The following is an 18,118-nucleotide window of genomic DNA, read 5'->3' as shown; positions in this document are numbered from 1 at the left end:
TTGTCGTTGCTGGTGTATCTATGGCACACTGGTTTATTTTATGTTATGTCCAAAACTCACCCATAACTACATATTTCAGACAAAATGAACCCATTTACACCCTGCATACTAATTTGCACTCAAATTTCAAGCCATTTTTTAAGCATTGTGGTATTAAACTTGCACCATAGATCATTGCGCACCACACATCATCAAAATAGAGCCCATTAAGTGCTACAGATTTGGTGCACACAAATACATGATGGTTTATAAGCCATAACCACCTCACAGTAAGCAACACATGCTCCACTTTTCTTCTCACTGAACACTTTCTGACATTGCGTGTATGTGGTAAGGTTTTCAAACACTGAGCTGTCTTATATTAAAATAGCAGCTCTCATCCAGTATGTTTAAATGATGTGAACAGGAAAGATGGCAATTAGGAGTTTCTGTCAAATGAGGTTGATCTTAAGCTTTTGGTATTTTGATGGAAATTAATTCTTGAGGACAGACCTCTCAGTGTTCCATGCATGATAAAGTCTGAAGATCAACAATGGAATAAGCCATCGGTTAAACATGAGCAACTAAACCTGAAAGAAATCATTCCCTGTAAAAAATAACTGTGCTTCCAATGTACTGACTTTTCCAACATATCTGTCTGTTTGATTTGACAATAACAGCATTACATACAAACAAAAATACAAACACACTGTTTCACTCACCCACTGAGGACCACAATGAAGTCCATTACGTTCCAGCCGTTCCTAAGGTAAGAGCCTTTATGGAAGACAAAGCCCAGGGCAATGATCTTTATCCCCGCTTCAAAACAGAACATCCCTATGAAGTAGGGCTCTGTCTTCTCCTGTGAGTAACCATGAGACAAGGTGTTCTGTATTTACAACTGATATACATTCAAGTTGTACAGAAACTGAAGGTGAAGAACCGGTATTATGCAATAAGTAAATCTGCAGACGTGTGAGTGTCTCACCAGCCTCTTAGACATGGGTGTTTTGTCCTCTCCAGGAAGGTGTTGCTCCAAAGCCAAAACAATACAGTTGGCGATGATGGTGGCGAGGATCATGTACTCAAATGGCGTGGAGGACTCAAGTTAAGGCAACGTAACCAAAGTTAACGCTGTCTGCTTAATAATACTATCTGTGAAATTAAACAATATTCAAGTTTTTTTTTTTTAACAATCCTATCCCCCAGAAAATTTTAAATTTCTAACTCTCTGAAACACTATTACCTGCATTTTGAGAGCCAAAATTTGTGAAGTAGCATTAATATGTTGCATAACTAGACAATCAGGTAACAACTCACAAAACAGTTTTAATAACATGAACCCAAATTGATATCTGATCAAAATAATTGATTCGGAATCGAATCGATTCTTGAAATTTGAATCGATACCAGCCCTACTCATGACCTGTTAACTTGTATCACAGTGGAGCACAAACATGCACTGCATCCATCAGAGCTGAACAACATTTAGGGAAACTAACCCAAGGCCCAGTTTTCATGGACATGTGGAAATGTGTCAGAAAGGACATCTGACATAAATGAGTGCAAAAGTATGCAGATCGATGCAGGATCGGCTGTGATGACCCTGGGGGAAAAATGGCAACAGCCAAAAGATTTTAATATAATACACTAAAAAAAGTTACAATATCTATATGTACATTCCAATAAATGTTTCTGCTGTTTTATGTAGTGTGCATGAATTCAGATGTAAAACTGGAAAAAATAAAATAAAATCTCATTTTTAGTTGCATTAAAACATGGAAAATATCGATGCAATGCAATTAAAGTAAAGATTTGCAGACAAGCTTTGAATCCTCTGTATAAAAGAAAATGAACCTGGCACAGTATAAGCCTGAGGCCACATACACATGCTGAGGCTACAGCAGCTTTATTGAGGAACGATGACTGAGGGGACGTGAAACATGATTCCATCAACACAGTTACTCTTACTACAAGCTCCCCACTGTCTACTATGGGGCTTCTATTGGTTCTTGGCTCAACTCCAGCTGTCCCGGGGCTGAGAGGAGCCAGCAGTGGGTATTTATCTAATGTTCCGCGTGGGCAGTCCATGTTGTCCTGGAAAAAAAAAAAGGCAGGGAAGATGGGAGCTTAAATCTGGAATGAAAATGAAAGAAAAAAGCAGACAGAGTGGCCCACTCTGGGAAGTATCTTTAAAAAATGGGATTAAGGGAAGTCAAAGTGAGGAAGGATGCTTGAAAACCTGCATGATGCTTTGGGGAGGCAACAGGTCCAAATGAGACTGAAATGGACAGATCGATTGTACTGGCAGCATTACTCTGGGACATGTGAGCTGTGAAAGGCTAAACAAACACAGCCAACACAATCCGACACCGAGCAGCCTGCAGGGATTCAAAGTCAAACCTCAGATTGACTCAGTGGCTGCAAGTTAATCACCGACTTGTTCGGAAAAAGTTTGGAAAAACAAAACCACAGCAGCCACAGAAAATGGTGCAAGAAGAACATGAAAATGATTACCAAAGGCACACAGAGATGACACGATATCTATCAGTTAGTAACCTGTTAGCATCACTGAATGAAACCACGCCCTCAAACACGCACAAACATACAAAAAAAAAAAAAAAAAAAAGCATGTGGAGGAAGGGGAAAAGAGAGAAAATTAAGACAGACTGAGAAAGGAGAGGTGTATTCACAGCAACCGAATTCTGTTATAGCCAAAAGTCAATGGCAGGTTACAGTTACAGTTGTATGTAAATGTTTTGGCGCCCCTGATGATTTCCATGATTTTCCTTTTATAAAGCATTCATTGTTTGGATCAGCAATTTTCAGTTAAATATATCATATGGCAGACAAACACAGTGATATTTGAGAAGTGAAATGCCGTTTATTGGGTTTACAGAAAGTGTGCAATAATTATTTAAACAAAGTTAGGCAGGTGCATAAATTTGGGCACCCCAACAGAAAAAATACATCAATATTTAGTAGATCCTCCTTTTGCAGAAATAACAGCCTCTAAATGCTTCTTATAGCTTCCAATGAGAGTCTGGATTCTGGTTCAATGTATTTTGGACCATTCTTCTTTACAAAACATCTCAGGTTTCACACCACACTACAGATTTTTAATAATATTCAGGTCTGGGGACTGAGATGGCCATTCCAGAACATTGTACTTGTTCCTCTGCACAAATGCCTTAGTAGATTTTGAGCAGTGTTTAGGGTCATTGTCTTGTTGAAAGATCCAGCCCCGGCGCAGCTTCAACTTTGTCACTGATTCTCGAACATTGTTCTCAAGAATCTGTTGATATTGATTGGAATCCATGTGACCTCAACTTTAACAAGATTCTCAGTACCTGCACTGGCCACACAGCCACACAGCATGATGGAACCACCTCCAAATTTTACTATAGGTAAAAAAGTTGCTTTTCTTGGAATGCTGTGTTCTTTTTCAGCCATGCATACTGCACCTTGTTATGTCCAAATAACTCAATTTTAGTTTCATCAGTCCACAGCACCTTATTCCAAAATGCAGCTAGCTTGTCCAAATGTGCTTTAGCATACCTCAAGCAACTGTTTGTGCCGTGTACACAGAAAAGGCTTCCTCTGCATTACAGCATCATATAGCATCTATTTGTGCAAAGTGCGCTGTATAGTTGAATGATGCACAGAGACACTATCTGCAGCAAGATCATGCTGTAGGTCTTTGGAGAAGGTCTGTGGGTTGACTATGACTGTTCTCAGCATCCTTCGCTTCAGCTTATCTGAGATTTTTCTTGGCCTGCCACTTCAGGCCTTAACTAGGCCTGTACCTGAGGTTTTTTTAATTTCAGGGTTTTTTTTTCATTTACATAATGCCAAATCAATCAATCAATCAACCACAACAGAGTTGCCTCAAGTTGCTTCACACAAGTAAAGTCTAACCTTACTAACCCCCAGAGCAACAGTGGTAAGGAAAAACTCCCTCTGAGGAAGAAAGCTCAAGCAGACCAGACTCAAAGGGGTGACCCTCTGCTTGGGCCATGCTACAGACATTAATTACAAAACAATTCACAAAACAAATACACAGGAAAAGCTGTTGGTGCACAGGACAGGAGGTCTTCCATTTCCTCACTATGTTCCTCATAGTGGAAGCTGACAGCTGAAATCTCTGAGATAGCTTTTTGTATCCTTCCCCTAAACCATGATGTTGAACAATCTTTGTTTTCAGGTCATTTGAGAGTTGGTTAGAGGCTCCCATATTGCCACGCATTAGAAGAGATGCAAAGGGGGAAACATTTGCAAATGACCACCTTAAATACTCTTTTGTTGTGTGGGCCGCCCGAAGAGGAGGTACTGCTAGTTCAACACCAGAGGGCGCCCTGCCTGTTGTCGGGTTTCAGGCACCAGAGGGCGCAGTGGCCCGGTGTGATCACCAGGTGCACCGGAGCTTCAGCTGTCACTCATCAGTCATCATCACATCACCTCCATAAAAGCCTGGGAAGGACACCATAACTCTGCCGAGTTATCAGCTTACCTGACAGGTAAACAACTCAGCCGTTTTGTGCCGTACGCACACGTTTTTGCTTCTGAGCTTTTTGCAGTCGTTAACCTTCTGTATACTTGCAGCTTGTAGCCGCGTTTGTGGAAGTTGGAGGAGATGGCGTCTCCAATCCTCACTTCTGACTTTCTAAGTAGTACATAAGGCACTGCACGTACTCTGTGTTCCTGCTATCTGGAAGTGGAGGTTTTCCCCCCCCCCAGGAAGGAACTGTATTTTGCTGACTGTTTGCTGGGTGTACACACACCCACCATTAACCTGTGTTTGTTCCTGCCAGCAGTACCGGATCTGACAGCTGGAGCGGTGGCCACCTGGGGATTCAGGACTTGGTTGCTCTGGTGTGTTGCAGGTCTCCGTTGGCGGTGGAACATCGTGGGTCCCGGCTCTTCTCTGGATAGGCGTCTCCTACCCTCGGGCCTGCCCACGCGTCACTGTGTTTTGGGATTGACAGACTAAAAGCATATTTGGTTGTGTGTGCACATTTTTGCAGAATAAACTGTTATTTATTCGGACATCCTATTGGCCGTTCATTCACGCCCCCTGGTGTGGGTCCGTGTACTTCACTTTCCCAACAGGATAACTCGGCCATGTCATGGACTCCGAGGGGCGTTTTCCACCAGTTGAACCACCAATGGAAATGCAAGGTGCGCAGGCTCCACCAGGAGGTGAGTTGGGTGAGCTGCGGCACATACTCACCAACCTTATTGCTCGGTTGGATCTATTAACCGAGCAGGATATTCACCTCACCCGTCGGATGGAGGCTCTCACCACTCAGGTGGAGGCGTGCATGTCAGGTGCGGTTGCAGCCACTCCTCCTGCGGACCTGTCGCTAAATATTGAAAATCCAGTGGTTGTTCAAAGGTCTCCCCCCCCCGTCGCCCAAAGCTTACATTAGCCCCCCGGAACCGTACGGGGGTTGTGTCAAAACATGCGCGGACTTCTTGATGCAGTGTGCGCTTGTTTTTTCACAACGCGCCGTGATGTACGCGTCAGACCTCAGCCGGGTGGCTTATGTGGTTAATTTGCTTCGGGGCAAAGCACGCGCCTGGGCTACGGCGCTCTGGGAGCAGAACTCACGGCTCCTGTCGACTTACACTGGGTTTATCAGAGAGTTTCGACAGGTGTTTGATCATCCTAACAGAGGCGAATCTGCTTCAAATGTGCTACTGTCAATTTGACAGGGGTGCCGTAGCACAGCCGAATATGCAGTCGACTTCCGCATTGCGGCAGCGAGAGCTGGCTGGGATTTGGTAGCGCTTCGCGCTGCCTTTGTAAATGGGCTGTCTTCGGCCCTAAAGGAGCACCTGGTGGCGAAAGGTCAACCGTGGGATTTAGATGGGTTGATAGATCTGGTTATCCGATTAGACAATTGGTTAGCAGAACACCGACGGGAGCGAGACGAAGGACGTGGCCGGGCGCGCATCGTCCCTCTCTTTTCCAGGTCCGAAGCAGCCCCGCCCTCTCCCTGCTCCAAGGCCAGGGCTCTCCACGTGACACCAGCTCCCCCTGCTGACGTTGCTATGGAAACGAACAGGGCCAAAATGACAAAGGAGAAAAAAAGGAGACTGGCACGTGGAGAGTGTGTTTACTGCGGCTCGAATGAGCATGCGCAGAACAAAGGGCCCCAGGCGGTCAAACAACAAGACTCAACCTTAGAGACTGGGTTAAGAGTGAGTCATACAAACCACACGGGTGCTCCACGCAAATGCGCACGACTCCCAGTTACAATCCTCTGTGGGGATTTAACCCTTAATGCCCCAGCACTTATTGACATGGGGTCAGAAGGGAATCTACTGGACAGTAGATGGGCTAAGGAGGTAGGGCTCCCTCTGGTGGCCATTCCTTTACCATTAAAGGTGCGGGCACTAGATGGCACCCTCCTCCCAGTAATCACACACCAGACATTAACCCTGGTTGTCTCTGGTAACCACAAGGAGGAGATTGTGTTCTTTGTGACACCCTCTACCTCCAGAAATATTTTGGGTTTTCCCTGGATGGTGAAGCACAATCCCCGGATCGACTGGCTGTCTGGGGTAGTGGCTCAATGGAGCGAAACCTGTCACCGGGAGTGTTTAAGATCCTCGGTGCCACCCTGTGAGACTGCTAAAGAGGTCCGAGTCCTCCCCAATCTTACAATGGTGCCAGCTGAGTATCATGATCTTGCTGACGTTTTCAGCAAAGATCTGGCACTCACGCTTCCCCCGCACCGACTGTATGATTGTGCCATTGATTTGGTTCCAGGCGCTGAGTATCCGTCCAGCAGGCTGTACAACCTCTCACGTCCTGAGCGCGAATCAATGGAGACCTACATCCGGGACTCTAGCTGCCGGGCTAATCCGGAATTCTTCCTCCCCGTTGGGTGCAGGTTTCTTTTTTGTGGGCAAGAAGGATGGCAGACTCCATCCATGCATTGATTATAGAGGGCTGAACAAGATCACGCTTCGTAACCAGTACCCGTTGCCTCTATTAGATTCAGTGTTCACGCCCCTGCATGGAGCCAAAATCTTCACTAAAGTGGATCTTCGTAATGCTTATCACCTGGTTCGGATCCGGAAGGGAGAGGAATGGAAGACAGCATTTAACACCCCCTTAGGTCACTTTGAGTACCTGGTCATGCCATTCGGCCTCACTAACGCCCCCGCGACGTTCCAAGCTTTGGTTAACGATGTCTTGCGGGACTTCCTGCACCGATTCGTCTTCGTATATCTAGACGATATCCTCATCTTCTCCCTGGACCCTGAGACCCATGTTAAGCATGTACGTCAGGTCCTGCAGCGGTTGTTGGAGAACCGGCTGTTCGTGAAGGGCGAGAAGTGCAAGTTCCACCGCGCTTCTTTGTCCTTCCTGGGGTTCATTATCTCCTCCAACTCCATCGCACCCGATCCGGCCAAGGTAGTGGCGGTGAGAGATTGGCCCCAACCGGTAAGCCGTAGGAAGCTGCAACAGTTCCACGGTTTCGCCAATTTTTACAAGAGGTTCATTAAGGGCTATAGTCAGGTTGTTGGTCACCTTAGTCCACTGTCGTCGTCACCCTCACGTGGGACGTGGAGGAAGTAGTCAGGGAGGCCGTGACACGACATCCGGATCCCGGCAGTGGACCACCAAACCGGCTGTACGTCCCACCAGATGCTAGGACTGCGGTATTGGACTTCTGTCATGGTTCCAAGCTCTCCTGCCATCCAGGGGTGCGAAGAACCGTGGCAGTGGTCCGGCAGCAGTTCTGGTGGGCGTCAGTCGAAGCCGACACCCGGGATTACGTCCGGGCCTGTACCACCTGTGCCAGGGGCAACCCGAGAAAGGACTCCTCCATCCATTACCAGTGCCTCGTCACCCCTGGTCCCACATTGGCCTGGACTTTGTCACGGACCTCCCTGCGTCCCAGGGAATGACCACCATCCTGACGATAGTGGACCGGTTTTCCAAGGCGGCCCACTTCGTGGCCCTCCCGTAGCTCCCGACGGCCCAGGAGACTGCAGACCTCCTGGTCCACCACGTCGTGCGTCTGCATAGTATCCCGACGGATATCGTCTCTGATCGTGATCCTTAGTTTTCCTCACAAGTCTGGAGGAGTTTCTGTAGGGAACTGGGGGCCACAGCAAGCCTATCATCCGGGTACCACCCCCAGACCAATGGCCAAGCAGAGCGGGCTAATCAAGATCTGGAACAGGCCTTGAGGTGTGTTACCTCTGCGCACCCGATGGCCTGGAGTCAACATCTGGCCTGGATTGAGTACGCCCACAATAGCCAAATCTCGTCTGTGACCGGCCTCTCCCCATTTGGAGTGTGTTTGGGGTACCAGCCCCCATTGTTTCCAGCCGTGGAGGGAAAGGTCGCGGTCCCCTCAGTCCAGGCCCACCTCAGGAGATGCCGTCGGGTGTGGAAGACAGCCCACTCTGCTCTCTTGAGAGCCCGGACGCGGGCGAAGGACCATGCAGATCGCCGACGAGCCCCGGCCCCAGTTTACCAGCCCGGGCAGGAGGTTTGGCTTTCAACAAAAAACATTCCTCTGCACACGGACTTACCCAAACTCACCGACCGTTTCATTGGACCATTCCCCATCCTGAAGGTCATCAGCCCTGCCACAGTGAAGCTCGAACTCCCCGCTTCACTGTGGATCCATCCAGTGTTTCACGTGTCGAAGATAAAACCATACCACACCTCGGACCTCTGCACCCCTGGACCGGTGCCGCCTCCTGCCTGCAACGTTGATGGTGAGCCAGCCTGGACAGTCAGAAAGCTCCTTGATGTTCGTCGGAGGGGTCGGGGTTTCCAGTATCTGGTGGACTGGGAGGGTTACGGACCAGAAAAGCACTCCTGGGTGAAGAGGAGCTTCATCTTGGATCTCGCCCTCCTGGCTGAATTCTACCAGCGTCACCCCGACAACCCAGGTCGGGCGCCAGGAGGCGCCCGTTGAGGGGGGGGTCCTGTTGTGTGGGCCGCCCGAAGAGGACATACTGCTGGTTCACCACCAGAGGGCGCCCTGCCTGTTGTCGGGTTTCAGGCACCAGAGGGCGCAGTGGCCCGGTGTGATCACCAGGTGCACCGGAGCTTCAGCTGTCACTCATCAGTCATCATCACATCACCTCCATAAAAGCCTGGGAAGGACACCATAACTCTGCCGAGTTATCAGCTTACCTGACAGGTAAACAACTCAGCCGTTTTGTGCCGTACGCACACGTTTTTGCTTCTGAGCTTTTTGCAGTCGTTAACCTTCTGTATACTTGCAGCTTGTAGCCGAGTTTGTGGAAGTTGGAGGAGTTAGCGTCTCCACTCCTCACTTCTGACTTTCTAAGTAGTACATAAGGCACTGCACGTTCTCTGTGTTCCTGCTATCTGGAAGTGGAGGTTTTTCCCCCCCAGGAAGGAACTGTATTTTGTTGACTGTTTGCTGGGTGTACACACACCCACCATTAACCTGTGTTTGTTCCTGCCAGCAGTGCCGGATCTGACAGCTGGAGCGGTGGCCACCTGGGGATTCAGGACTTGGCGGCTCTGGTGTGTTGCAGGTCTCCGTTGGCGGTGGAACATCGTGGATCTCGGCTCTTCTCTGGATAGGCGTCTCCTACCCTCGGGCCTGCCCACGCGTCACTGTGTTTTGGGATTGACAGACTAAAAGCATATTTGGTTGTGTGTGCACATTTTTGCAGAATAAATTGTTATTTATTCGGACATCCTATTGGCCGTTCATTCACGCCCCCAGCGTGGGTCCGTGTACTTCACTTTCCCAACACCTTTCTCGTGATTGGATTTACCTGCGTAAGGAGGTCAAGTTTCAATGAGCTTCCCAAACCAATTTTGTGTTCCAATAATTAGTGCTAAATGTATTCAAATTGACAAAATGACAAGAGTCCCCAAATTTATGCACCTGCCCAATTTTGTTTAAATAATTATTGCACACTTTCTGTAAATACTACAAACTTCATTTCAGTTCTGAAATATCAGTGTGTACGTCTGCTATATGATATATTTAACTGAAATTTATGATCCAGACAACCAATGATTTATAACGGAAAATCATGAAAATTATTAGGGGTGCCCAAACTTTTGCATACAACTGTATCTCTGGTTAGAGCTTGATTCTGTGTGTCAGGACAACTGTGTGCTCAATGCAGGTGTGTAACCAGTGTTGGGCACAGCTACCCTAAAAGTTAGCTTCAACAACTGCTAATCTGCTAAATGAAAAGTTAACTGATAAATCTAAGCTGATAAAATCAGTAAACAACCTAACTCTTATGAGTTTAGCTTTGACTCAATTTTTTTTCTCTAAAACCCTGAAAAAACAGCGCTAAAGAGCTGAAATTCTAAGATATTGAAGTGTAAATATTGAGGTTCCCAAAAATGTGTTGCATCCTCTCAGCCAGCAGACATCATGCCATGCTCACCTGTGAATTTCATGACTTTTGCCATATTTATTTTGGGATGACTGCCATTCTTTATGCACTTTATGCTGTGCACTTTGGCTTGACCATGTTGGGTGGAGGCTGATGCAGGATCTGTTTCTTCTTCAGACTGATGTGAAGACCAAGCTTGGTGTAGATTTCATCAAAGGTTTCAAGGGTTTTCTGAAGACCTGCTTCCAGAAAGAATGACACACTGCTGCCATCGGCATACTGGAAGACAAGGAGCAAAGTGGTGGAGATTTTTTTTTTCTTGATTATCAGTGGCCCAGGTTGAGGAGCTTTCCATCCAGAGGATTGCTGCTCCTATGCTCTTTATCATCTTCCTGGCAACAATGTGTAGTGGACGTCTTGCATGGCAGCAGCCTCACATCAGGGTGAATGTGAGGCATTGATGTATAAAGCTTTGAGCGTCTGATGCAGATGGAAAGGCGATCCATTTACCATAATAAAAACAACAGTCATATAGCAGATCCTCACAGAAATCTGTCAAATCAGCTAATTGCTACAAAAAACCTGTTTTCCATTCAATATATCTAAGTGTTTTGATATTCCAAAAATTCTATGATCATTTCATTGTAAATACCACACAAAATAATTTTCCTTTACTGAAGTCATTCTGATCTTTTTGCTTTTCTCAATGTCACAAAACATGTCGTGGATCATGGCCCATGCATCAATTTTAGCAGTGAGGTGTCTCGTGAGCAATCCTGTGAGTCACAGTGACGCTGGTGCTTCTCCTCCCTCCTCAAACGTGTGTAAAAATAGACACAAAGAAAGTGTGATGCACTGTGCATCTGTGAATATAATGAGGCAAGATTGCCTCCAAGTTCTCAGTGATTATTATTACACTGAGGTGCAAGTAAAAATATCCTCATTAATCTGAGCCTAGTTGATTTAATTACTAATGTTCTGGCTGGTACCAGGGACGTACATACAATGTATACATGCACACTTTGATGATACGAGGGCTGTCAATAAAGTAACGGTCATTTTTATTTTTTTCAAAAACTATATGGATTTCATTCATATGTTTTTACGTCAGACATGCTTGAACCCTCGTGCGCATGCGTGAGTTTTTCCACGCCTGTCGGTGACGTCGTTCGCCTGTGAGCACTCCTTGTGGGAGGAGTCGTCCAGCCCCCTCGTCGGAATTCTTTTGTCTGAGAAGTTGCTGAGAGACTGGCGCTTTGTTTGATCAAAATTTTTTCTAAACCTGTGAGACACATCGAAGTGGACACGGTTCGAAAAATTAAGCTGGTTTTCAGTGAAAATTTTAACGGCTGATGAGAGATTTTGAGGTGATTCTGTCGCTTTAAGGACTTCCCACGGTGCGAGACGTCGCGCAGCGCTCTCAGCCGCCGTCGTCAGCCTGTTCAAGCTGAAAACCTCCACATTTCAGGCTCTATTGATCCAGGACGTCGTGAGAGAACAGAGAAGTTTCAGAAGAAGTCGGTTTCAGCATTTTATCCGGATATTCCACTGTTAAAGGAGATTTTTTTAATGAAAGACGTGCGGACGGATCCGCGCGTCGGGACGCAGCCGACGCGGTGCGGCGGCACAGGAAAAACACCTCCGTGTTGATAACCATTTGTAAAATCCAGGTGGCTTTTGATGGCTTTCAGTGGAGTGAGTATATGAGAAATTGTTTAACAGGCAGGACATGTTCCAACTTGTCCTTAAGGCTTTCAACAGAGGTGTTTTTCCTGTGGCGGAGCGTCGCGGCGGCTGCATCCCGACGCGCGGACCCGTCCGCACGTCTTTCATTAAAAAAATCTCCTTTAACAGTGGAATATCCGGATAAAATGCTGAAACCGACTTCTTCTGAAACTTCTCTGTTCTCTCACGACGTCCTGGATCAATAGAACCTGAAATGTGGAGGTTTTCAGCTTGAACAGGCTGACGACGGCGGCTGAGAGTGCTGAGCGACGTCTCGCACCGTGGGAAGTCCTTAAAGCGACAGAATCACCTCAAAATCTCTCATCAGCCGTTAAAATTTTCACTGAAAACCAGCTTAATTTTTCGAACCGTGTCCACTTCGATGTGTCTCACAGGTTTAGAAAAAATTTTGATCAAACAACGCGCCAGTCTCTCAGCAACTTCTCAGACAAAGGAATTCCGACGAGGGGCTGGACGACTCCTCCCACAAGGAGTGCTCACAGGCGAATGACGTCACCGACAGGCGTGGAAAAACTCACGCATGCGCACGAGGGTTCAAGCATGTCTGACGTAAAAACATATGAATGAAATCCATATAGTTTTTGAAAAAAATAAAAAGGACCGTTACTTTATTGACAGCCCTCGTATACCCTTGTCTTTCGTGTAGAAGCATGTACTTGTATGAATATTTTTTCCCTTCTCCCTTTTGCTCAGGGATATTGATTTGGCACAGGATGCTCTTCCTGATGGAATCGCAGGCGCTCATGGAGAATGGGCATGGTGGGATTTGAACCCAGGTCCTTCTTGCTGGTAGGCAAGAGTTTTAACTTCTTTGCCACCCTGTTATAATATGGAATCCAAATGCAATAAAAACAATACTTATGTGTAGAATGGAACCATGTCATGGAAGTCAAACTAAGACTAAGGTTTTAATTCCATGTTGTTGTGGTTTTTAGTTTGTCTTATCATTTTAATACTTTTCGGCCTTATACATTGGTATTTCTTGATTGTATTATTCATGGTTTTATGGGCTGAGCCGGGGCAAAGTACATTTCATTACATTTTTATTGTACGTTTTACTTTTAAATGCACGATAAGTTGAAATTTGAACATAAAAATATTTACAGTCAGCTCCATAATCATTTGTACAGTCACTGTACAGTTAGTTTTTCATTTGTCATTATTTCATTTCATCAATGTCTCATACTTCTGAGAATAGAAGGCTATGTAAAAAATTCCATAATTCCTGAGTGGTTAATGCAATATTCTTATTAAATGCCCTGAAATAAAGTTGAAAGTTGATTCTACACTATAATCTTCCATCCATCCATCCATTTTCTTCCTCTTTATCCGGAGTCGGGTCGCGGGGGCAGCAGCTCAAGCAAAGCTGCCCAGATCTCCCGATCCACGCATACCTCCCCCAGCTCCTCTGGGGGAACCCCCAGGCATTCCCAAGCCAGCCGAGAGATGTAGTCCATCCACTGTGTCCTGGGTCTTCCCCAAGGCCTCCTCCCAATGGGACGTGCCCGGAACACCTCTCCAGCGAGGTGTCCAGGGGGCATCCGGAAAAGATGCCGAAGCCACCTCAACTGACTCCTTTCGACGTGGAGGAGCAGCGGCTCGACTCCGAGCTCCTCCAGAGTGACCGAGCTCCTCATCCTATTTCTAAGGGAGCGCCCAACCACCCTGCAGAGGAAACTCATCTCGGCTGCTTGTACTCGCGATCTCGTTCTTTCGGTCATGAGCCAAATCTCATGACCATAGGTGAGGATCGGAACGTATGTAGATTGATCGGTAAATCGAGAGCTTTGCCCCCCTACTCAGCTCTCTCTTCACCACGACGGTCCGATACAGTGACCGCATCACTGCAGATGCTGCACCAATCCGTCTATCGATCTCACGCTCCATCCATCCCTCACTCATGAACAAGACCCCGAGATTCTTAAACTCCTCCACTTGAGGCAAGGACACTCCACTGACCTGAAGAGGGCAAAGCACCTTTTTCCGGTCGAGAACCATGGCCTCGGATTTGGAGGTGCTGATCTTCATCCCGGACGCTTCACACTCAGCTGCAAACCGCCCCAGTGCACGCTGAAGGTCCTGATTTGACAAAGCCAACAGAATCACATCATCCACAAACAGCAGAGACAAGATTCTGTGGTTCCCAAACCAGACCCCCCTCTACACCCTGGCTGCGCCTAGAAATTCTGTCCATAAAAATAATGAACAGAACCGGTGACAAAGGGTAGCCCTGGCGGAGGCCAACGTGCACTGGAAACAGGTTTGACTTACTACTGGCAATGCGAACCAAGCTCCTGCTGTGGTCGTACAGGGACCGGATAGCCCCCGTACTCCCAGAGCACCGCCCACAGGGTGCGACATGGTCGAACGCCTTCTCCAGATCCACAAAACACATGTGGACTGGTTGGGCGAACTCCCTTGAACCCTCAAGCAGCCGAGGGAGCGTGTAGAGCTGGTCCAGTGTGCCGCGACCAGGACGAAAACCACACTGCTCCTCCTGAATCCGAGGTTCGACCATCAGTCGAATTCTCCTCTCCAGTGCTGTGGAATAGACCTTACCGGGGAGGCTGAGGAGTGTGATCCCCCTATAGTTGAAACACACCCTCCGGTCCCCCTTCTTAAACAGAGGGACCACCACCCCGGTCTGCCAATCCAGAGGCACTGTCCCCGATCGCCAGGCAATGTTGCAGAGGCGTGTCAGCCAAGACAGTCCCACAACATCCAGAGACTTAAGGTACTCAGGATGGACTTCATCCACCCCAGGAGCCTTGTCACCGAGGAGCTTTCTAACCACCTCGGTGACTTCGGCCTGGGTAATGGATGAGTCCGCCTCTGAGTCCCCAGTCTCTGCTTCCTTTTCGGAAGACGTGATGATGGGATTGAGGAGATCCTCGAAGTACTCCTTCCACCGCCTGACAACATCCCCAGTCAGGGTCAACAAGCTCCCCACCCGCACCGTAAACAGTGCTGGTGGAGAGCTGCTTCTGCCTCCTGAGGCGTCGGATGGTTTGCCAGAATCTCTTCAAGGTCGAACGATAGTCCTCCTCCATGGCCTCCCCGAACTCCTCCCAGACCCGAGTTTTTGCCTCTGCGACCGCACGGGCTGTGGCACGCTTGGCCTGCCGGTACCTGTCAGCTGCCTCTGGGGTCCCACCTACCAACAAAGATAAGTAGGACTCCTTCTTCAGCTTGACGGCATCCCTTACTTCCTGTGTCCACCACCGGGTTCGGGGATTGTCGCCATGTCAGACACCAGAGACCTTGTGACCACAGCTATGAGCGGCCGCATCGACAATGGAGGTGGAGAACATGGTCCACTCAGACTCCATGTCTCCAACCTCCCCCGGGATCTGGGAGAAGCTCTCCCGGAGGTGGGAGTTGAAGACCTTGCTGACAGAGGGTTCCACCAGTCATTCCCACCAGACCCTCACGATATGTTTGGGCCTGCCAGGTCTGATCGGCTTCCTTTCCTCCCAGCGGATCCAACTCACCACCAGGTGGTGATCGGTCGACGGCTCTGCCCCTCTCTTCACTCGAGTGTCCGCGACACGTGGCCGAAAGGTCAGATGATACGACTACAAAGTCGATCATCAACCTCCGGCTCAGGGTGTCCTGGTGCCACATGCACTTATAGACACCCTTGTGCTCGAACATGGTGTTCGTGATGGACAAACTGTGACTAGCACAGAAGTTCAACAACTGAACACCACTCGGGTTCAGATCGGGGAGGCCATGCTTTCCGATCACCCCCCTCCAGGTCTCACTGTCACCGCCCACGTGGGTGTTGAAATCCTCCAGGAGAACAATGGAGTCCCCAGTCGGAGCGCTATCTAGTACCCCTCCCAGGGACGCCAGGAAGGTCGGGTACTGTGCACTGCTGCTCAGCCCGTAGGCTGAGACAACGGTGAGAGACCTGTTCCCGACCCGAAGGCGTAGGGACGCGACCCTCTCCTTCACCGGAGTGAACTCCAACACATGGCGACTGAGCTGGGGAGCAATAAGCAAGGTGACCCCAGCTCTCCGCCTCTCCCTGTGGGTAACGCCAGAATAATGAAGCGTCCAGCCCCTCTCCAGGAGTTGGGTACCAGAGCCCAAGCTGTGCATGGAGGTGAGCCCGACTATCTGTAGTCGGTATCTCTCCACCTCCCGCACAAGCTCAGGCTCCCCCCAGCGAGGTGACATTCCACGTCCCAACAGCCAGGGGCTGTGAGCATGGACCGGTCCGCTGGGCCACCTGCCCTCGACCGCCACCCAATCCTCTCTGCACCCGACCCCCATGGCCCCCTCTGCAGGTGGTGAACCCACAGGAGGGTGGGCCCACATCGCTCTTTCGGGCTGAGCCTGGCCAGGCCCCATGGGCTAAGGCCCGACCACCAGGCGCTCGCGCACTAGCCCCAACCCCAGGCCTGGCTCCAGGGTGGGGCCCCAGCTCCGCCATACTGGGCGACGTCTCGGTCCTTGATTTTTTTACTGGTCATGGAGGTTCTGAACTGCCCTTAGTCTGACCCGTCACCTAGGACCTGTTTGCCTTGGGAGACCCTACAGGGAGCACAAAGCCCCCGACAACATAGCTACTAGGATCATCTGGGTACGCAAACTCCCCCACCACGATAAGGTGGCAGCTAGAGGGGGAGACTACAATCTTGATTGTTTAATTTCAACCAAATTGTGGTGACATACAAAGCTGAGATAACAAAATTTGTGTCACTGTCCACATACGTATATACCAGACTATAATCAGAGACCGTCATCAAGGATTTATCTCAGGCTCATGACTGATTTGTACACATTACTCCAAATACCATATCACCACAATAGAGCGCTTTGCTCTCAGACTGCAGGCTTACTTGTAGTTCCTAGGGTTTGTAAGAGTAGAATGGGAGGCAGAGCCTTCAGCTTTCAGGCTCCTCTCCTGTGGAACCAGCTCCCAATTCAGATCAGGGTGACAGACACCCTCTCTACTTTTAAGATTAGGCCTAAAACTTTCCTTTTTGCTAAAGCTTATAGTTAGGGCTGGATCAGGTGACCCTGAACCATCCCTTAGTTATGCTGCTATAGACTTAGACTGCTGGGGGGTTCCCATGATTTACTGAGTGTTTCTTTCTCTTTTTGCTCTGTATGCACCACTCTGCATTTAATCATTAGTGATTGATCTCTGCTCCCCTCCACAGCATGTCTTTTTCCTGGTTCTCTCCCTCAGCCCCAACCAGTCCCAGCAGAAGACTGTCCCTCCCTGAGCCTGGTTCTGCTGGAGGTTTCTTCCTGTTAAAAGGGAGTTTTTCCTTCCCACTGTTGCCAAGTGCTTGCTCACAGGGGATCGTTTTGACCATTGGGGTTTTTCCGTAATTATTGTATGGCCTTGCCTTACAATATAAGGCGCCTTGGGGCAACTGTTTGTTGTGATTTGGCGCTATATAAATAAAAATGATTTGAATTGATTTGAAATACAACTTGAACAAAGAATATCCTGCAGCTGAGTAGACCATCCATAAACAAACTCCAAGTTATGAGCACATTGAGCAGAACAATTAGAATATTGTGACAAAGTTCTTTTTTTGTCAGTTGTCTATTTCAGAAAATTATCATTTTATATATTCCAGACTCAACACATATAAACTCAAACATTTCACGCAATTTTTTTGTAATTTTGATCATTATAGTCTACAACTTAAAAAATGCAAACACAGACACACACACACACACACACACACACACACACACACACACACACACACACACACACACACACACACAGACACACACACACACACACACACACACACACACACACACACACACACACACACACACACACACACACTCATGTTCAAAGGCTATCTCCAATTAAGGGTCATGGGGGGCTGGAGCCTAACCCAGCAGTCAGAGTATGAGGTGGGGTACACCCTGGACAGGAGACAAGTCTGTCGCAGGGCCACATATAGACAAATAAACACATTCACACCAACTTCCACACCTAATTTAAAGTATCCAATCCACCTAACCTGCGTGTCTTTGGATGTGGGAGGAA

At 48.1% G+C, this 18,118-nt stretch overlaps 1 protein-coding gene across 1 annotated transcript in view; it reads right to left on the bottom strand.

The window, feature by feature from the left end:
• Positions 1-697: 697 nt before the first annotated feature.
• LOC117518078 overlaps positions 698-18,118 on the bottom strand; it is a 178,006-nt gene continuing 160,585 nt past the window's right edge. Inside the window, exons 4-5 of the mRNA XM_034179142.1 lie at positions 968-1,073; positions 698-841 (exon numbers count right to left, since the gene is read on the bottom strand). Coding sequence (XP_034035033.1) covers positions 698-841; positions 968-1,073 — 250 coding nt within the window. The remainder of the gene's footprint in view (positions 842-967; positions 1,074-18,118) is intronic.

Source organism: Thalassophryne amazonica, chromosome 10 (assembly GCF_902500255.1).
Source record: "Thalassophryne amazonica chromosome 10, fThaAma1.1, whole genome shotgun sequence".
NCBI classification, from domain to species: domain Eukaryota; kingdom Metazoa; phylum Chordata; class Actinopteri; order Batrachoidiformes; family Batrachoididae; genus Thalassophryne; species Thalassophryne amazonica.
Note: the sequence above shows the minus strand (reverse complement) of the source record. Positions and strands in the feature narration are given on the sequence as shown.